The 22,682-nt window shown below is 45.8% G+C and overlaps 1 protein-coding gene across 1 annotated transcript; it reads left to right on the forward strand.

The window, feature by feature from the left end:
• Positions 1 to 19,850: 19,850 nt before the first annotated feature.
• Positions 19,851 to 21,464, forward strand: LOC141161222 (E3 ubiquitin/ISG15 ligase TRIM25-like). The gene has a single exon (XM_073646006.1). It carries the CDS (start codon positions 19,851 to 19,853, stop codon positions 21,417 to 21,419), a length of 1,569 nt encoding a protein of 522 aa, XP_073502107.1. The 3' UTR covers positions 21,420 to 21,464.
• The last annotated feature ends 1,218 nt before the right edge of the window (positions 21,465 to 22,682 follow it).

Consider the following 22,682-nt stretch of genomic DNA (forward strand, 5'->3'; position numbering starts at 1 on the left):
CCAGGTTCAACACGTGAGCCATACAAGGCACGTGTGTGACATTGCCCCGGCGAAGGGCCACACCCAGGTTTGCAGCATTGTCGCACACAGCCTTCCCTGGTTGCAGGTCCAGTGGAGACAACCATTCTTGAAACTGGGTCTCCAGAGCTGACCACAACTTCTCAGCTGTGTGACTCACATTTCCCAGACATTTCAAAGTAAACACCGCCTGATGCCATTGAGCCCTACTGCCAGCATAGTAAGGAGGTGTGCAGGATCCCTTCTGCGCAGTTAGAAAGCGGGTGGCATTACCAGACAGGCTTTGGGTGCAGGTGGAGGACCGAGAGGAGGTTGAGGAGGCAGAAGCAGTGGAGGAACTTCTAGATAAAGAGGATTGATGTACAACTCGTGGGGACGGCAAGACTTGGACAGCAGCCCCTTGTCCTGCTGTCACCATAGTTACCCAGTGGCCAGTCAGCGACATGTAACGCCCCTGTCCATGCCTACTCGCCCAAGTGTCTGTGGTGAAATGCACCCTGTCACACACAGAGTTTCTCAAAGAAGATGTGATGTTGTGTGCGACATGCTGGTGGAGCGCAGGCACACCTTTCTTTGAGAAGTAGTGCCGACTGGGCATCTGGTACTGGGGCACTGCGACGGACATAAGGTCTCGAAAATCCTCTGTGTCCACAAGGCGGAAAGGCAGCATTTCTGTAGCCAACAGCTTGCAGATGGTGAAATTCAACCTCTTAGCTTTGTCATGGCTAGGAGGAAATGGTCTTTTACTTGTCCACATCTGAGGGACCGAGGGCTGGCTGTTGTGCTTAGACGGAGTTGAGTAGCGTGTCCCTGGCAAACTTGCCGGTCTGTGAGGAAGATGCAGGCGGAAAAGTTAGGTTGCCTTGATCCAAAGGTGGTGCTCTCGATGTCGGAGAGCGCTCACCACCAGCTGGTGTTTCCATTTCCAAATGAAATGATGACCTGCCAATCACACTGGCTGTTGCGGGTAAAGAGGTGGCAGGTCTGCGTCCAAAAACGTGTGACTGCTGTCACCCCAGTCACAGAGGATGAAGAGGCCGCGGATGCACAAGATGGGGGAGACGGTGGTTGGCCCGGCCCGCTAGGCCGCATTGTAGCACAGTAAGCTTCCCACTGCAACTTATGCTTCATATCCATGTGACGGTTCATGCATGAAGTACTCAAACTATGGATTTTTTGGCCTCTACTTAGCATTTGGTGACAAATATTACAGATAACACGAGTTGGGTCATCCTTATCGATCTGAAAAAATGCCCAGGCTATGCAAGGCTTAGAGCCCATGCGACCTGAAGAGCCACTACAACTTGTGGTCAGAGGCAGAGTTGTGGTTGAGGATGCAGTTGTTGACGTGCTTTCAGTACTCCGTCTCTGTCCAGGAAGGCGCAACCTAACCTCGTCGTCAATAGCATCTGTGATGCCCAGCTGCGCTTGGTATCACAGATCCTAGAAGAGTGCATTGATGGAATCCTCCACAAGAGGCCCCCATAAACATTCACACATCTCCACCTTCCACCTCAGACCAGCAGAGGGAGCCCGTTAGGGATATAAATAGGGAAGGTGGAGCTAGGCAGTTCAGTTCCTCTGAAGAGTTCCTGCAGTAGAGAAGCCTAAGAGAGGTCAGTCTGCAGTGGAGCTCAGTCTAGTCTAGAGAACTCAGTTAATAGTTCAGCAGTGGAGCACGAGGTTCCTGTTAGCTAGATTCAGAGAGCCCATTTAGAGCTTAAGGTGCCATAAGATCGGTGAAGGGCGGCAAGCTGCCGTTAGTGTGTATAGCCTAGTAAGGGCCCGAGTAGGCTGAAGGCGAGTGGAGAGTTAGTACATAGGGGGCAGAGGAGCTTAACCAGCTCACCCCAAAGCATTTACCGGACACCGGATTCGAGCTTTCCGGGATCTCTATGACCCAGTAAGGCATAACCGGAATCCCTGGAAAACTACAAGTCCCAGGATCGCTAAGGTGCTGATACGTAACAGAGCCAGGAGACACTTAGGCCCCGCATACTGGGAGCGTGAACTCCAAGACAAGGCCCTACCATAAGGTCAGCCAGCGCAGGACAGAGACAAAGTTAGGCCTAGCTCCAGGCAGGTCAGAAACTTACTACGCAGAGGCAAGAAACAGGAGGCCCTACACCCGCTCATTGGGGAGGATCCTGATATGCACCCTTCACCCTACAGTGCTCCGGGATGTGCCTGAATTTCCACCAGTAAAAGGTACTGAAGTGACTACCGTGTCCGTTCCCGTTCTTGCTCTAACCCAGCTGGGTCTCGCCTGTCCTGCATTCCCCCTACATACGCTTTTCTGAGGCCTAGCTCCACCTGTGGGGAGCTATACCATCGAGCTGCCTTATCACCGGCCTCAGTGGACTGCTGCAGCGCTGGTGCTTCTCACCAGATACCACAGTGGCGTCACGAACTCTTATAAAATTAACAATTATCCACCCTTTTAAAGAGTGACCCCAGGGTATGGGCCCGGGAGCCGACCACCGCGACATCCCCAAGGCCAGGCAAAGGCCCGGGTACCGAGTCATCCCCATCCCCTGGGCTAGTCACATCCTCCTCCACCTCCTCTGCCTACCTCATCGACTGGCTGACTGTGGGTTGACAGTAAGTGGGATCTCCAACCTCGTCATCATCACCCTGTGTGTTCTCACACCCGTCGTCCTCAGAGCCAACCTCTTCCTGCCCTGACCGAAAAGTCAAGTTGTCGCTCCAATCAGGTATTTGAGTCTCATCATTGTCTTCATCATTGTCTCCACCAACAGGAGTTACAGTTTGGGAACGAGGGTCTACATTATGCTCAGTACCTTCTTCATCTGGTCCTGGATCCGACTCATAAAGATTCTGGGCATCAGTGCAGATCATTTCCTCGTCTGGATTAACAGAAGAGCTGGAGTCGACCTCCGTTTCCGAGGCTATAGTTTGAGTAAACAGCTGTGCAGACTCAACCATCTGTGTTACCCCATACTCAGACGGGCAGCTGGAGACTTGGGAGCTGTGAGGAAGCAAGTGCCATTGGGGTGACACCTCTGAGGACTGGAGTATTTGTGATGTTGAAGTTGAGGTGGAGGAGAGCCCACTTGAAGGAGCACTTGATATCCGTTGAAGCTCCTGCTGTTTTTGTGCCTCATCTGGAATTTGTAGCGATGGGCGTGTCCGTAAGAAGGGGATCGTATCACATTGTCCACGAAAAGAAGTAGACATCTTAGTTTGGCTGGAAGATGGTCTTTCTTCTGCAGATGTTACCCCCCCCCCCCACCGCGGGGGGGCTCGACCCACCAGCTTACAGGCACCAGTATTGGGAGAGGGGGGCTGGCCGTCAGGGTCCACCGCGGCTCTGGCACAAACCCGGCGACACGGAGGTCGCACGGGCAGGAACGGACTGGCCGTGTTGGCTTCGCACTCCAGCGTAGTCCATCTGCCCGCTCGCGCCCGTAACCTCAAAGGGATGCGCAAGCGGCTTTTCTTCCCAGGGCTGTTCCCCGCCCAGCAGGAACGTGGGGGAGCTCAGGTCGGCCTTCCACTGTACTCCCTTACCTCCCTCGCCCTCTTTCCTTCTTCCGTTCTCCATCTAATCCTTCGGCTCTGTGGTGTCCGCTCTCCCTCCAGCTCTCTCCTTCTCACAGGTGGACTACCGCGTGTATTCACACTGTGGCGAATCTTTTGGGCCCAGGCATAAGAAGTTGTCGAGGTAATGGATAATATGTGCCACCTTAGAAACGTCCATTACAACCCATTTGAGGAAGCAACTAAACGCCTCAAATAGTGAGCAGGATCTGGAGCACCCCATGGGCAAACAGCGATCTATATAGTATGCTCCTTCCCAGAAGCTGCCCAATAGGTGGACACTATTCGGAGGCACAGGTAGTAAGTAACCGGAATGCCGCATCAATGTCTGTTTTGGCCATTAGGGTGACCCTTCCCAACTTCTTGATCCGCCTGATTGCCTTGTGAAAGGATGTACAGTATATACTACTGTATTTGGTTCCGTGTCGATGTTGTCGTTTACTGACCTGCCCCTTGGATATGACAAATGGTGGATTAGTCCGAATGTATTGGGTTCCGTTTTTGGCACAACTCACAACGGGGATACCACTACGTCTTGTAAGGAAAGTGTTCTGAATGGAACAGCCATTCTACCTAAAGATATTTCTTTTTTTAATTTTCTTGTCACGACGTCTGGGTGTTGGTAGGCTGATTTTAGATCTTTACTCCAGCCTTTCTTGATTTTAGAAGGGTATGAAATGCCTATATCTAAGTCTCCCCCTCCTTTTACTCCTCCACCTCTTTTCTTTTCGCATGACTATATGTACTTGTCACTTTTCCATGTGTTAGTTGTGTCTCCTGAGCAGTTTGTCAGCTTTTGGACACCTTTGAAGTGTTTTCTATGTGTTTCTATGTGTTTTTGTTTGCCTGCCATTGGTTTTAACGGTGTTCGAAGGTGTTCGACAAACAGTTCGGCGAACATACGGGTGTTCAACGAACCGAACTCGAACACTACGGGGGTGGCTCAACACTATTTATGTATATGTAAACACTCCTCCACAGTAAAAAAAATATATTTTTTTTGTGGAGGGGGATGTGGGGCAGGTTGAATATTTGCTATGGGGCCCTTTGATTTCTATGTACGCCACTGCCTGCAATATCATGTACATAATTTTCTTTACTTGAATGTGACTGGTATTCCACTTTCTCTTCTTCTTCTTTACTGTAGGCAGATTGTATTGGTACATCGAGCTACATCTCTACATACTAGTGCATTTCTATGTGTCTATTTCAATGTATTCTAGGGGTAAAATAAAAAAGTCAGCGATTTTTTTCTTCCTTTAAAATTACTAAAAAATAATGAATCACATTTACAATAACGACTTTTTTACTGAGCTTTTTTAAAAATAAACATCATAGATCAGCAAATAACAGACGTGCTTGTTGTCACCGAAAGGCCTCTTTCACACATCCTGATATTTCTGGTAGTGGAATAATCAGTACTGGAGATATCCGTGTAAGTATGTCCAGGCGTATGATACGTGTGGCAATCGTGTACCGCCTCAGTATCACACGTACCGTCGCCTGGGAATCAGCGGTACAGTTAGCGCTGTTCCCAAGCACTGGGTGCTGAACGCTGCTCTCATCATTGTCCCCTGCTGGCGTTGCGATCAGCGTGAGCAGGGCACAATGTTGAGAGTAGTATTCTGCTCGTGCTGTCTCCAAAACCTGTAAAAATAAGAATAAAATAAAAAATCCTTATACTCACCTGTGCTAAGTGTCCTAAGCTGTAATCCATCTGACCACACACGCAGAGGAGCAGAGGAGAATGACTCGCTGCAGCGAGTGGGCCCCTGACCTGCGCTGAGCTCAGTGAGCGGTGCCCTGTCACTCACACACTGACGTGTGAAAGAGATATAATCATAACAATCTGTACAGTAAAGCAATCAGATTATTTACGGTGATCGGCATTAAAAAATGCTGTTTGATTTTTTTTCTCCATTAAACCCATACACTTTTAATAATAAAGTAACTCTGAAGCTGTATTCCAACGTATTGTAAATGGTGCTTGTTTACTGCAGGTGTCTGCACCACACGACACAATAATAATGTTACACACACGCCGCCTAAGTTCAGATAGGGACGAGACGGATTTCATGAATTCGTTGAAATCCTGGGGGAACCGTTACTCGTTCCATAGGCTGCAGCTTCTCTCAGGCACACGATAGATTCAGTTGCTGACGAGACACATCTGATAAGAGTCTTTTTCAACAGTATAACAGTGGAATTTAATCTGAAGCACGGCCAGTGCAATTCAGGTAAATTACTGCAACAATCTTCATTACTGTACAGTCGCATAAAGCAGGCACAGTAACGTCAGTCTCTTCAGTAGCATAATTCAGCACAGATTAGATCTCTTGGCAGCACACTTCTATGCCTAAACAGCAGGCTTTTCCTTCACAAGGACTCACTAGTACACAGCATTCTTTATCCTGCATGGAGATGGAAGGGGGGGGTTTGATGAGGGAGATGATCCCTTTGACACGATCCTTTCCAGTCCTTATATTTCTGCCCGATAATACTCCACACTGTTAGCTCAGGGAGTCTATCTAACCTGTGTTTAGCTTCCCTCCTGACCTGAATTCTGTTCCCTTATCTTCTGTGAGATACAGATCACACACCACCTTTCTCTACGGCTCCAGCCAGAACAGTAACCAACTTCCCCACAGTCCCCCTGGGGCTCTGCTAAAACACTCCCCTTCTCCTGTGACTGTGTTAACCCCTCTAGTTGCTGGATGCTTCTGGAGCACAAAACTCCATGTCTCCTGTGCTTGTGTTACTTCTAATAGTTGCTGAATGCTTTTAAAGCAACAGCACTACTTCTGTATGTCACACTCTGCAACAACACTACTTCTGTATGTCACAACAATCTTCTCTGATTATTATGTTTATGCTGCATTTTTTATGCCTTTCCTCCTTCCGCATTTTTCAGACTCCACAGATAAAAGAAACACCAAAAATACAGAGTTCAGCAGCGTCTTTAGACGCACAGTGGGCAGCAGTTCTCATGACTTCACATCCACTTTGTTTGGACAGTTAGGCTGTGTTCACACGTAATGTAAATGCTGCGTTTTTTTTTCTGATACTATTTTTGTGCAGAAAATCTGCTGCGTTTCACTGTCCAAGCAAAGCGGATGAGATTCCATGTAAACTCCTGCCCGCTGTGCGTCTGAAGACCCTGCTGAACTGTACAGTCTTGGTGCATTTTTTCTTTATGAGGAGCCTGAAAAAACCATGTAAAATAACGCAGTTGCCTTTTTAATGCAGAATCAAAGTTTTTCTGCGGTATAAAAAACATTAAAAATGCTGCTTCACATCTGCACCAAAAACGATCAAAAGAAGGAAAAAATGCTGCAATAATCAGTGAAAATCGTTATTGTGCAGTTTGGTGCGGATCCTGCATGAAACGTGCAGATAAAAAGCAACAGAAAAAATGCAGCATTTACGCTACATGTGAACATGGACGTACAGAAATATTTGGAAAAATGGCGCTTACAAAACACAACAGCTCGTCTCACAAGAAAGCGAAACCTCATATAGTGAAGCTTAAAAGTTCTGTCTGCTACAACTATGAATGAATTAACAAAAAACAAATCCATAGATTCCAACCATCCAAGGTGCAGCGGACAGTCCTGGATTTAGGTCTACGTCCTGTTGCCTCGGGCGTCTGCTGAATGTCCCTCACTGTCACCGCCCCTCTGACATCTCCTGCCAGGAGAAGAAGAAATGACAAATGGGTGTGGCTAGGGGTTAAGGGTGTGGTCACAATGTTGCTGTGTCCGGATACGCGCACCGCATTGCTCCTCCCTCTTTTTCTCCTCTGTTGGTGGGAAATGGACGTAACACACGGTTTTTATTACCATTTTATTTAATACATTCTGCGTCTTATTTGCACTTTTTTCTCATGTTGTGGAGAAATAAAAAGGTTGTAAATGACGTTAATCTCAGCGCTTCTATCACCACATGGAGATTTACATAGGACGTCGCCCATCACTGTGAAGTGACGTAACTCCATCTGATAGAAGATATCTCCATGAGAAGTGACGCTCTCCATGAAGAACGGAGCGGAGAAAGGCGCCGTCATCATCTGTGGGGTCAGTTCACACTTGTAGGTGGACGCTCCCTGTAGTCACAGAGGGGATTACTCCAGGTGAGAGATCCCACCATCGCTCCAGAGGAGGAGAAGTGAGGAGCGTCCGGACAAAATGTCAGGAGGAAGAAGGTCATGTTCCCAGGGGAATTAATATATATTCATCTTGTGCTGGAAATAACCCTGATGTGTAAGGCCTCATTCACACAGCGCTTATTCATGTACGCGGTGTTCACAGATGGATATAACAGGTACATGTTCTATGGGGCTGTTCACATGTCCCTGTTTTTTTCGGGCCGAGTGGTCGGCAAAAGATCTCGGCAACGTGTCGGATTTTGATTGAAGTCACAGATGAAGTCTATGGGTCTGTGAGAATCACACACAGCACAAGGCTGGCGACAGCGCGATTACGGCCTCATTCACACTGCAGGATTTTTATGCCAAAACCAGGAGCGTCTCCGAAACACAGAACAGGTGTCAATATTTCAATTATACTGATGAAATACTGATGAAACGTACTGACATGTGAATGACGCCTAACATCGGGTTAAAGGGGTTTTCCCACGAACAAAAGTAGCTGGTAACACAGAAGCCATAATAAATACTGATTAAATGAAATAAATCCACAAGACGCTGAAGTGTGGGGGAATGATGGCCGTGGGGTTCATTTTGGGTAACCAAATAAATTAATTAAAATAATGAATAATTTAATAGCCAGCAAAAATAAAACAATAAAAATACCATATCATTAATCCAATACACCCAGAAAAACTGGGTAATTTTCCCACAAATAAACAGCACGACATAAATATTTCTTCATTAACAACAAGGGAGGGAGAGAGGGATCGTCGCTCTTCTGACAGGAGTGAATAAGACAACTGTAAGCAAACCGCTCTTTATATACTTTCTTTTCCCGCACTTTTTTGAATCAGCCAATCAGAGGGTCAGAAAAGAGCGGCAAGAACAACTGGCTGGAGCTGGATAGAACCGGCTCATGGGGGCCTTAGCCACAGCGTGACCTATGACCCTTAAGATAATAGAAATGATGATTAATGTACTATATAAGAACCACTAAATAAATCAATAGAACATATTCTAGTGTTCGTGTTCCCATGAGACCCCCCTTTTACTTAGGGGTTCGGGGGGGGGCAGCTTTTAATTTTAAATTGTCTGTGTCTGACCATGTACGGAACGTACCACAGCTCCTGGGCAGGGGAGGAAGCAAAAGAGTATACAGACATTACAGCCGGGGATCGCAGAGGAGTCATTCTGTGAGGTAAAATATTGTTTAAAAACAGGCAGTGAAATGTTTTACCTCACAGAATGACTCCTCTGCGATCCCCGGCTGTAATGTCTGTATACTCTTTTGCTTCCCCCCCTGCCCAGGAGCTGTGGTACGTTCCGTACAGGGTCACACACAGACAATTCTTTAAATTAACTTTTGTTCGTGGGAAAACCCCTTTAAGGCCACATTCACACGATCAGTATCTGGTCAGTATTTTACATCATTATTTGTTAGTCAAAACCAGGATAGGAACAATCAGAGGAAAAGTCTCATAGAAACTCGTCACCACTTCTGGATTTATCACCATCTCCTGGTTTTAGTGTATAAATACTGAGGTAAAATACTGACCAAATACTGATCGTGTGAACGTGGCCTAATAGACAGGAGAAGCTTTATAATCATCTGTGAAAATCACTAATAAAAACTGTCACTGACCGAACACTGATGGAGAAAAGTCCGTTCACTTATGTGTGAATGAGACCTAACGACGAGTCCTTCATCAGCCACATACAGCGCTCGTCTGCCGGACTCCGACTGATTATTTCAGCCTGAGGAAGAGGAGGAGATGAATTTCACTTCACCAAACTCAACATTTACGAAGACTCTTCTTTTTATGCACTAATGTTTTCTGCGTTCTCTGCTTATGTGCTGTCCAGCTCTTTGTTTGAAAAGACTTTCAGCCATTTTGAGCATTACCTAATGTTACATGATTATTGTATTGTTGTACTTTTCTGCCATCTACTGGCCGTTGTTATAATACTGTATGTTATAACATGTATTATTCTTGTGTTTTACCCACAAACCCCTTCGGCCTGTAACTCATCTTATCTCCTGCTCAGCACTTCCTTCTTCTTCTTCACATCCATCTTGACTACTCATGCTGCTGGACTGGAGAAAGGATTCTCTTGTTACCACTTTACCTGGCGCTTCTAATACCTACAATTCCTACCCTTTCCTCATCCTCCACCTTCCCTCATCTCGCCTCATCAAGAACTGTAAATAAATCTGTTGAATTCATCACTGCATCATCATTCCGGATTACCACGTGCAGTTCATGAGGAACAGGAGCGCAAGTCAGTGAGTTGACGCTATATGCCATTACTTATACAGAGATCCGTGTCACATCCCTCAGACACATCTCGCCCCACGTACATCGGTGGCAAAATAGTAACAAGAGACCTAAGTCTTCAGTGTCTGCATCCATATGCATGTCTGCCAGCAAGTCTATGACCGTCCACCATCTTAGCTGAAGCATGTCTACAAAGGGCACAGTGGATCCCTCTGTGGGAGAAGCACATCATGTTCCTGACACCACAGATGCTCCAGGAGCAAAGTCCACACTTACTGCAGAGCAGGATGTATGACCCAAACGTGTAACCAAGCCAACACAAAAGGTCATAGAGAACCTGTAGACAACCAGAGATGAGCTCCATGATAACATAGATCATTTATGGGGCAGAGTTGATCATTATTTAGCAGCTCTTCCACGTGCTAACAATGACGCAGCAGATTTAACCGCCAAATTGAAAAGTTTATCTGCCGCCTATGATCGCTACCAGAGACTGTCTGTTAAGTACATTGCATTCCTGAGTAACTGTGATATGGATGATGCCCCAGCAGAGCTGGCTGAAAGGGAGACTCTTCTCCAAGAAAAGACCGTATTAGTGCGAGATGCCCAGGATAAGGCAGAACTCCGCATCGCACACCTCCATGAGGTTAGGTTACATCGTACAACCTCGACCAAAATCACATCTCGGTCTTCCAGATCATCTCAGTCCAGGAAGTCAACATTGTCTGACAAGATACTGGAAATCCGTGCATCTGCAGAGGAAGGTAGAGTAAGAAGCTCCTTTGCTAGGAAGGAGGCTGAAGTAGAAGCCCAATTAAAAAAGCAGGAAGCTGAGATGGGAGCCCAATTAAAAAAGCAGGAAGCCCAATTAAAAGAGCAGGAAGCCCAATTAAAAGAGCAGGAAGCTCAAAGAAACAAGATGGAAGCCCAATTAAAAAAGCAGGAAGCTGAGATGGAAGCCCAATTAAAAAAGCAGGAAGTTGAGATGGAAACTCAATTAAAAATACTCCAAGCAGAAAGGGAAGAAGCAGCAGCCCTCGCTAAACTGAAGGTCCTTGAACAAGCACTAAGTCAAGATGCTAATATGGATTGCTTTATTCCAGGAGAAATGGAGGACCCAGCTGATCGCACTACAGACTATGTGCTAAAACATTTACCATCTGTACCAGCGCCACCTCCAATCCACCACACGGATGCACCCGTAAGCCAAGAAATGTCGCCACCTACTGCCGACAAGGTAACTTCCAGCACTAACCCACAATTTAGGCCGCAGCCAGCAGACCTTATTGAGACTAAACCACAACTTAACCCTCATGCCACATCATTCCGTCCTGATCCGTCTCAGTCATATAAGCCAGAGAACTTACATTCCCCAGGGATACCACAAGTTAATCCTGCAACTATGACCGGGAGGTCGGACATTTCTGAATTCGCCAGATATATGATTCGCAGGGAATTAATAAACATCAGTCTCTCAAAGTTTGATGACTGTGCCGAAAATTATAGAGCCTGGAAATCGACCTTTCAAGCAGTAATCCAAGACCTTAATCTCACCGGCAAGGAACAACTAGATTTGCTTGTCAACTGGTTAGGTCCTGAATCAGCGGAGCCCATCAAGACAATAAGGGCAGTTCATGTGGACTATTCAGATGCAGGTCTTATTGCAGCATGGGAGAGACTGGAGCAAACCTACGGCAGCTCAGAAGCCATAGAGTCTGCCTTATTTAAGAAACTGCAAGCCTTCCCAAAAATAACTAACAAGGACAATCGAAAACAGCAAGACCTGAGTGACCTGTTAAAGGAAATAGAATTGGCAAAATTAGACCCACGTCTTTCAGGACTGAGCTACCTTGATACTGCTCATGGCGTGACTCCAGTAGTTCTCAAGTTGCCAAAAGGCATGCAGGATAAATGGACAGACCACGGCTCACGGTATAAAGGACAGCATAATGTGTCTTTTCCTCCCTTTTCCTATTTTTCCAGGTTCATCAGTGATCAAGCTTGGAAGAAGAATGATCCCAGCTTTGACTTCACTGAACCTACTCCACCAGCTTTATCATCATCATCATCTACAAGGTATGATAACAATATCACCAAACGTATTGAGTTAAGAAGCACAGTATCCGTGAGAAAGACTGACGTTCCACTTACTGCACCCTCTTTTACCAAAACAAACGCTGTTGCTCCTAAAGCTATGGACAGTAACCGTATGTGCCCTATTCACAAAAGACCTCACCCACTTAAGGAATGCCGTGGATTCAGGGCAAAGACTTTGCAGGAACGCAGAGATACTCTCAAAGAGCTAAGGATATGTTACAAATGTTGCGCCTCCTCAGACCACCTTGCTAAGGACTGTAAGGCTGTCATTAAGTGCACCGAATGCAGTAGTGACAAACACAACAATTCACAACCTTCTGCAGCAACCAATCCTGCTCAAAAGCATGGCGGGGAGCCACAAGTTCCTGACCCAGCTGCAACTGCTGTTTCCTCCTCATGTATGGAAGTATGTGGAGAAGGGACTGCTCCTAAATGCTGCGCTACAGTATGTCTGGTCAAGGTCTATCCAGAAGGACAACCCAACAAGGCCTCCAAAATGTATGCCATAATAGATGAGCAAAGTAACAGGTCTCTAGTAAAGCCAAAACTCTTTGAGATCTTCAATATAAAAGGACAAACGGCTCCGTACACCCTCAACACCTGTTCTGGTCGTATTGAGACTTCTGGTAGGAGAGCCTCTGGGTACATTTTCTCTTCAATCAAGGGGAACGTGCACATACCCTTGCCAACTTTAATTGAATGTGACCAGATACCTGATAACAAGGAATAAATTCCCACTCTGGAAACCACGCTTCATCATCCCCACTTGAGGCACCTAACTAGCGAAATTCCTCCTCTGGACACGAATGCTGATATTCTAATCCTACTGGGGAGAGACATTCTAAGGGTCCACAAGGTGCGCCAACAATGCAATGGCCCACATGATGCTCCATACGCCCAAAGACTTGATCTAGGCTGGGTAATCGTGGGCAATGTATGTCTAGATAAGAGTCACAAGGCATCCGAAGTCAACTCCTTTAAAACTTATGTACTTCGAAATGGTCGCACAACTCACTTCAAACCATGCTCTCATAACTACGAAGTGAAAGAAAGGTTCTCTGACTTTATTCAAGAGCCTGACATCATTCCCACTCCCTATGGTGACGTTCGGGAGAACAGTATTTCGCACAACACAAGATGACAACAAGGTCGCCTTATCCATAGAAGACAAGGAATTTATTAAAATAATGGACAGTGGATTCTTCAAGAGCGAATCTGACCGTTGGGTCGCTCCCTTACCCTTCAAGGCTACAAGGGCCAAGCTTCCTAACAACCGAGAACAGGCCTTATCAAGGTTCACCTCATTGCAGAGAACATTGAGAAATAAGCCTGAAATGAAGGACCATTTTGTAGCCTTTATGGAGACGATATTTCGCAATGACCACGCAGAGCCAGCTCCACCCTTGCAAGCCAGTGAAGAATGCTGGTATCTACCTTCCTTTGGCGTATACCATCCAAGAAAGCCAAAACAAATCAGAGTGGTGTTCGATTCAAGCACCAAACATGGTGTATTTCTGAACGATGTTCTCCTCACTGGTCCCAACCTGACTAATAACCTGGTGGGAGTGCTCATGAGATTCAGAAAATACCCAGTTGCCATTACTGCTGACATTGAACAAATGTTCCATTGATCGACAAGATCACAGAAATTATCTCTGTTTTCTATGGCACCGAGACAACGACACCAGCAAGGAAATGGTTGAATACCGCATGAAGGTGCACGTGTTCAGAAACAGCCCTTCTCCTGCAGTTGCTACATACGGCCTACGTAGGACCGCCTCTGATGGTGAAGCAGAATTCGGGAAGGACGCCCAACAGTTCGTTGAAAAGGACTTCTACGTGGATGACGGTCTCAAATCCCTACCCACAGCAGAAGAAGCCATAGATCTGCTCAAACGGACACAAGGTATGCTTTCTAAAGCTCATTTAAGATTGCATAAAATTGCCTCCAACAGTGCTGTTGTCATGATGGCTTTTCACTCGGATTATTATGCTTCAGAATTCAGAGACTTGAATCTAGGTTCAGACAACCCACCAGTACAGAAAAGTCTGGGCTTGAGATGTAACTTGCTAAAGGACTCCTTCAGCTTTCAGGTTAGTGGTACAGAAAAACCATTTACTAAGCGTGGGGTTCTGTCAGTGGTGAACAGTCTATACGATCCATTCGGGTTTGTTGCACCCCTGACTATACAAGGCAAGCTTCTGTTAAGGCAACTCTCAGAGTCTATTAAGGACTGGGACGCACCACTCCCTGCTGACAAACAACTAAAGTGGAAGTCATGGAGGGAATCTCTTTGTGCCTTAGATAAAATCCACATACCACATTGTTATATTCCAGCATCTCTTGCTACGAGTCAAAGGAAAGAGATCCATATATTCTCCGACGCCTCTACTGAAGCTATTGCAGCTGTTGCCTATTTGAAGGTTATAGACTCTAACAATGAAGCCCATGTTGGATTTCTATTTGGAAAGGCTAAATTGGCTCCTAAACCTGAACACACCATACCCAGACTTGAACTCTGTGGAGCTGTACTAGCCATCGAGATTGCAGACTTCATACAGAGTGAACTAGCTATTCACGTGTTTGACACAAGATTCTACACACATAGCAAGGTTGTTCTGGGCTACATATACAACCAGACAAAACACTTCTATGTCTATGTTAGCAACCGCGTTGAAAGGATCAGGAAATCCTCTAAACCTGAGCAATGGCAGTATGTTCCATCCCATCTTAACCCAGCTGACCTTGCTACTAGGCCAGTGTCTGTTGGTGCCTTCGCAAACTCTTCTTGGTTAACAGGACCGGAGTTCCTTTGCGGCCAGTGTGAAGAGACTGCAGTTGAAGACAGCTTCAGGATCCAGACGTTAACCCAGAGATCCATCCTGATGTCAGCACCCCCATTTCCAAAGAGAAGGTTGGCTTGGGCTGACAGCAATTTGAACACTTCTCCAGATGGACAAGGCTTGTTTGCGCCAACACATCTGGAACTTGAACTTGGAACTTTCAAGAAACTTTTGGACTACTAAAAACACTCATCTGATTGCAACCAGGAACTGTAACCACTGGATTACAATTGGGTTGGAGACAGTTTGGCCTAGTGCGGCTTCTCCAATCCGAAGATGGGCATCCTTTGGATTGCTTCAGGAACTGTTATAGACATTCGTCTACCTCGTTGTTATATGTTACTGTTGCATTGCATGCATTGTTTGTCTTTCAGGTTGAGGTATCCCTCAGTACTTCAGGAAAACACCTCCACCTCAAGACTTTTAATATAGTTAAATCCAGGGATTTCAGACGGGGAGTGTGCTGTCCAGCTCTTTGTTTGAAAAGACTTTCGGCCATTTTGGACATTACCTAATGTTACAGGATTATTGTATTGTACTTTGCTGCCATCTACTGGCCGTTGTTATAATACTGTATGTTATAACATGTATTATTCTTGTGTTTTACCCACAAACCCCTTCGGTCTGTAACTCATCTTATCTCCTGCTCAGCACTTCCTTCTTCTTCATCACATCCATCTTGACTACACATGCTGCAGGACTGGAGAAAGGATTCTCTTGTTACCACTTTACCTGGCGCTTCTAATACCTACAATTCCTACCCTTCCTCATCCTTTACCTTCCCTCATCTCACCTCATCAAGAACTGTAAATAAATCTGTTGAATTCATCACTGCATCATCATTCCGGATTACCACGTGCAGTTCATGAGGAACAGGAGCGCAGGTCAGTGAGTTGACGCTATATGCCATTACTTATACAGAGATCCGTGTCACATCCCTCAGACACATCTCGCCCCACGTACATCGGTGGCAGAATACGCAGCATTTACACTACATGTGAATATGGTCTAAATGTCCAAACAAAGGGGATGTGATATACTACACCTCTGGATAAGGTGCAATACCTCTGTGGCGACCGAACCCTCAAGGGTGCCACACATCCAACACTATACCTCTCCCACCTGTAGGGGGGGCTTATATGCACCAGGGTGCTGCCAAAGCGGGGATAAGTGGAGATGGGGGAACCAAAAGTTAGGGGGAACCTAGTAGTGGGTGAGGGTGGAGGACGCACATTTAGGTTACACGTACTAAATTCATATTTAATAGTCTGCCATCTTAAGTTCATGGTCTTTGATTGTGATTTTCATCGCTGAACGTGGCTTTCTGTGTGAACCTGCAGCTGATGGGGACACGGTCCTCGTACTCTGGCCTTGAGTCGAGGAACGGGCAAGAGTTAACGCCTGTCTCTACCCGGTCAAGGTCCTTACTTAAGAAGGCATGGAGGGGAGCAGAGGAGTAAACTCCACAGCCAAAAGGATCCGGAAAATACGGACGGAGCGGCATACGCCACCTGTACTCTTTATTCTGGCCTAGTCAGAGGGACTCCTGCTGCAAAAGGGGTACCAGCCCCCGATACCTGACTTGGTTACTTCACGTCCTAGTCAGGAAAGACCGGAAGGCTCAGTGGATCCCACCGGGTAACGGACGGAGCGGAGTCACCACCCGTACCCTTGTTCTGTGCATAGACCAGAGGGAGACCCGGCCTTACCATACGTACCACATACAGACAGGAGAGGACTTAGTAAGGAGTCTAGGAACACTCTGGTGTGGGGTCCTGACCAAGGCACCTGAACTACTCGGAGGTTGTCGGACAACCCGGTCCTGGTGGCCGCAGCATGCCGTGAGGAGCAGGGAGAAGCCTTGCAGCTGTGCATTCTACCGTGAGTAAAGCTTGGAAGACTACCCCTATGGCCTCCGATTCCTTATTGCAACGCGGCATCGCACTACACCGCACCACATCTCCCACTACAACTTCCATCCTCCTGTTCCCTCTGCCCTGAGACCCTGCTCCGCCTGTGGGGAGTAGCACCATATTTTGCTGCCACTGCATCCCGCCTCAGAGGACTGAATGCAGCGCTAGTGGCGAATCACCAGAAACCACAGGTGGCGTAGTCATTACATCCACTCGATTAACACCAAACCCTGAAAGCCCATTAAATCTTTTATTGTGACGGCCCTGGGCACGGAAAGGGTCCAGGCCACGACTGCAACCCCCAACATCTGACCCGGCTCCGAGTACCCCCATCTCCCAGGGTGGGCTGTGAGTGTCACACACCTATCATTCAAACCTTTCAGGATACAAGTTTATCAGTTCAGGAATCAAAAATGAATATTTGCTGTGTGGTCCTGTGATTTCTATGTACACCACTGCCTGCAATGCTAAGTACATCATTTTCTCTCCTTTAATGTGACTGGTCTTCTTCTTCTTCATTACAGGCAGCTTGTACTGGTACATAGAGCTACATCTTTATATACCAGTGCATTTCCATCTATGTATTTCAATGTATTCTAGTCAGAGTTTTTTTTTCTTCCTATAAAATTGCTAAAAAAATAATGAAAAACTTTTACAGCATTGACAAATCACAAATCACAAATAACAGACATATCTGGTGTCCCTGTAATCGTACCTATCTGTACAATACCGTGATCAGATGATTTATGGTAATCAGTAAAAAAAAGGTGTGTTTTATTTTTCTGCATTAAACCCATACATTTTTAATAATAATGTAACGCTGAGGCTGTGTTCACACATATTGTAAATGCTGCGTGTTTTCTACCGGTGTCCGCACCACGTGACACAATAACGATCCTCTCTGATTATTATGTTTATGCTGCATTTTTTATGCCTTTTTTCCTCTATTTGATGCATTTTTGGTGCAGACTTGAAGCTGTGATTTTTATATAATAGAAAATATTCTGCATTTTAAAGAGCAACTGCGTTTTTTTCCTGCATTTTTCAGGCTCCACTGATAAGAAAACGCCTATAATGCAGAGTTCAGCAGCGTCTTTAGACGCACAGAGGGCAGCAGTTCTCATGACTTCACATCTACTTGATTGGACATTTAGGCCGTGTTCACACGTGGTGTTACTGCTACTTTTTCTGCTGTGTTTTTTTGTGCAGAAAATCTGCTGCGTTTAACTGTCCAAGCAAAGTGGATGTGATTCCATGTAAACTCCTGCCCGCCGTGCGTCTGAAGACCCTGCTGAACTCTGCCGTCTTGGCGCTTTGTTTCTTTATGAGGAGCCTGAAAAAAAACATGTAAAAAACTCAGTTCCGTTTTAATACAGAATCAAAGTTTTTCTGGAACATAAAGGGAAACACATTGAAAAACGCGGCTTCACATCTGCACCAAAAACGCATCAAAAGAAGGAAAAAAAGCAGAAAAAACCCCAATAATGAGAGCAGATTGTTGTTGTGCAGTTGGGTGCGGATCCTGCAGGAATCTCAGCGCTTCGATCACCACATGGAGATTTACAGAGGACGTCGCCCATCACTGTGAAGTGACGTAACTCCATCTGATAGAAGATATCTCCATGAGAAGTGACGCTCTCCATGAAGAACGGAGTGGAGAAAGGCGCCGTCATCATCTGTGGGGTCAGTTCACACTTGTAGGTGGACGCTCCCTGTAGTCACAGAGGGGATTACTCCAGGTGAGATCCCACCATCGCTCCAGAGGAGGAGAAGTGAGAAGCGTCCGGACAAAATGTCAGGAGGAAGAAGGTCATGTTCCCAGGGGAATTAATATATATTCATTGTGTGCTGGAAATAACCCTGATGTGTAAGGCCTCATTCACACAGCGCTTATTCATGTACGCGGTGTTCACAGATGGATATAACAGGTACATGGTCTATGGGGCTGTTCACATGTCCCTGGTTTTTCCGGGCCGAGTCGTCGGCAAAAGATCTTGGCAACGTGTCCGATTTAGATTCAAGTCACAGATGAAGTCTATGGGTCTGTGAGAATCACACACAGCACACGGCTGGCGACAGCGCGATTACGGCCTCATTCACACTGCAGGATTTTTTTGCCAAAACCAGGAGCGTCTCCGAAACACAGAACAGGGGTCAATATTTCAATTCTAGTTTTTCTCTGTAAATTCCTCTCCTGGTTTTGGCATCAGCAAAATACTGATGAAATACTGATCTGTGAATGAGGCCTAACACTGTAATAAGGCCACGTTCACACGCTCAGTATCTGGTCAGTATTTTATATCAGTATTTGTAAGTCAAAAATCAAGAATAGAAAAATCAGTGGAAAAGTATAATAGAAACTCGTCGCCGCTTCTGTATTTATCTCCCACTCCAGGTTTCGGCTTACAAATACTGATGTAAAATACTGACCAACTACTGACGTGTGAACGTGGCCTAATAGACAGAAGAAGCTTTACAATCATCTGAGAAAATCACTAATAAAACACAGATTGTAAAAACTGACCGAACACTGATGAAAATCAGAACAAAACCACTGATGGAGAACGGTCCGTGATTTCACTGACGTCTGAATGAGACCTAACGATGAGTCCTTCATCAGCCACATACAGCGCTCGTCTGCCGGACTCCGACTGATTATTTCAGCCTGATAGGAAGAGGAGGAGATGAATTTTACTTCACCAAACTCAACATTTCCAAAGATCCTTCTTTGTATACAATAAAGTTTTGTGGGTTCTCCACTTACTTTTCCTGCATGAAACTGGTGGTGGATTCTCATTGTAATATGACCAGGTGGAGTCACTACATCTCCTAATCCTACACCAGATCCTCATGGCTGATCGTTAAGTAATTTCTTAAGAACAAATCAGCAGTGAGCACAACCATGGAGCTGTAGAGGTTAATTCATCTCAGAAACCTCCACCCTTCTTATGGAAAGAAACTTTTTAGCTTTGATTCCTGCTCTTTCCCGCTACAATGGCGTCTGCTGAGCTGAGGGACCAGCTGAACTGCTCCATCTGCCTGAGCCTCTATACAGATCCCGTATCCCTGAGATGTGGACACAACTTCTGCCGCTCGTGTATTGTGAGTGTGCTGGATGCCCAGGAGGCGGCTGGAGGGTATTCCTGTCCTGACTGCAGAGCAGAATATCCGGAGCGTCCGGCCCTGGAGAAGAACCGGAAGCTGAGGAACATAGTGGAGCGTTTCTCATCTACTCAGCCTGATATGAAGGACACTAGTATCTTCTGTGCTTACTGTACAAAGTCTCCTGTACCGGCTGTGAAATCCTGTCTGCAGTGTGAGAATACTTTCTGTAATGACCACCTGACTGTCCACAACAAGACATTAGATCATATATTAACAGAACCCACAAGATCTTTTGACAACAAAAAATGTTCCCTCCACAAGAAGGTTCTGGAGTATTACTGCCCGCAGGACGCGGCTTGTCTGTGTGTGTCTTGCTGTCTGGTTGGTGAACACAGAGGACACCAGGTGGAGCTTCTAGATGAGGCTTCTGAGAAGAAGAAAAAGGATCTGAGGAAATATCTGGATGAACTAAATCCACAAAAAATAGATATTTGGACAAGAGTCCAGAATCTGCAAGATCATATGAAAAATATCCAGGAGAAAGCCTCAAATAAAAGGATGAACGTCAGTAAGATATTTATGGACATTAAGAAGCAAGTGGAAATGGCAGAAAAGAAAGCGCTGAGCGAGGTCTCCAGGCAGGAGGAGAAGATTGTGTCCCAGATATCTCATCTGATCAAGAAGCTGGAAATACAGGAGGACGAGCTGTCCAGGAAGATGCGTCACATGGAGGAGATGTGTCGTGTCACTGACCCAATAAGACTCTTACAAGAAAGTGACATTACAGTGTGTAGTCATGGAGGTGATGAGGACACAGGGGGAGATGGTGGAGAGGTCAGTTTTGAGGAGGATCTGGATGAGGTTCTGATATCACTGACCTCACACCGATCTATGAGGGATATTGTCACCAATGTAACATCAGAGCTCGGGGTCCATGTCCCAGACATATTGCTGGATGTGGACACTGCTCCTAGAAGGGTGAAGATATCAGAAGATCTGAAGACTGCAACAGATTCATATAACAAACCGGTGAGGCTAGAATCACCAGGAAGATTTGTGACATCTGCCCAGGTGTTAAGCAGATGTGGCCTCTTCTCAGGACGACATTACTGGGAGGTAGAGTGGAACCAGATAGGACAATGTAGTGTTGGGTTGTCCTATCCCAGTATAGAGAAGAAAGGAGAACATTCTGGTATTGGATATAATGATAAATCTTGGTGTTTGGATATGTATAATGAAGAATATAATGTATGGCACAACTCGGATGTATTAACCCTCAGTGTAAAGCCAACAAGTCCAACACTTGGAGTCTTCTTAGACTATGAGGCCGGGCGTCTGTCCTTCTATGAGCTGTGTGACCCCATCAGACACTTACACACCTTCACCGCCTCCTTCACTGAACCCCTACATGTTGTCTTCTCTGTGGAGGTTGGAGCCTCTGTTACAATAAGAAGCTGAGGCCGATGTCGTCCACATCACATTATAATTACATTATTTCTTGTCTCATGGTCACATCTGTACATAGTGAGTTATTAGCAGGACCCTCTAATAATACAATGTATATGGTTGGAGTCATGGGTGGGATTTTTCCTATTGGATTGGTTTGTCTACCTTGGACATCAGATGCAAAATCAATAATTGAGGCAAACTGAGATATTAATGGGTAAATTGTCCTAAAACTGATAATTTCTGATCATTAACCCCTTGCTGATATCCTCTGTACTTGTATGGCACAATGATTTTGTTGCTCTCAAGCAGAGCTGGGTGTTAGCTGACATCCTGCTGTAAAAGTCTTGATCGGCGCTATGTATCCTGGCCATTTGACCTCTCTGATGGCAACAGTAGCATCTGTTTATTTTAGGGAGGGGTCACCCTGTTTGTCCCTATCTGCACCCCATGATTGTGATCACGCAGTGCTAATGGCAGACATGATGACCCCCAGGCTGAGTAATGGCCAAGGGGTCACCCAGTTATAGTGGCCTCTAAGGTACTGCCATGAGCAGGATCTGACATCTCCTGTGAGTGTAAGAGTGACAGGCCTAATACGTTGTCAGATTCTCCTAACAAACACCCGATGCACGTTTCTCTGTTGCTTCTTCAGGGATCTGGTTGGTGAGACGCGCGTCAGGTGTTTGGTGGGTGAGCCTGAACATGTCCTCGTTATCATGTGTACTATTTGCACTTCATACTATTTTATTGTTTGGGACCCTAATACTGTTGCCACCTTAATTCTTATTTCTATACCTCATTTTTATATTTGGATTCATCACGTGTTTACATTTGATTGCACCTTAGTATATATATATGTCACTTATAATTTTGGACCAATTCATTGTCCGTTACTTGCTCTGTGACAAGCTTTCTAGGTGTTTGCATTCTTATTCAGATGTCACCTTGCATTGTTTCCATCGTTGGGGTAAATCCTTTTTTATTGTCTCACCCACCATTCATGTCCATGTTTATTATGATGGATATTTCTTCTTTTAAAAATTATTCAATAAAGATCATTGATCATGTTTAATTAATATCTACTTTACTCCTCGCACATTTCTTATTTTTGGGCTTATAAATCAATCTAGTAAAATCCATATTCAGAAAACCACCTGGCCCCTTCTGACCAAGGTCGCATGGCGGCTCAGTCGACACCATGAACCAGGGAGGAATCGAGCAGAGGGACCAGGTGCTACTCCAGGTCAGACCCCGGTCACAGCTGTTGACCCA

The sequence above is a fragment of the Phyllobates terribilis genome, unplaced genomic scaffold (assembly GCF_046119375.1).
Source record: "Phyllobates terribilis strain yellow unplaced genomic scaffold, ASM4611937v1 Scaffold_9__5_contigs__length_417890890, whole genome shotgun sequence".
NCBI classification, from domain to species: Eukaryota; Metazoa; Chordata; class Amphibia; order Anura; family Dendrobatidae; genus Phyllobates; species Phyllobates terribilis.

Excerpts from the sequence above, each read along its gene's own strand:
- LOC141161222 (XM_073646006.1), top strand. The coding sequence starts at position 19,851 with ATGGCGTCTGCTGAGCTGAGGGACCAGCTGAACTGCTCCATCTGCCTG.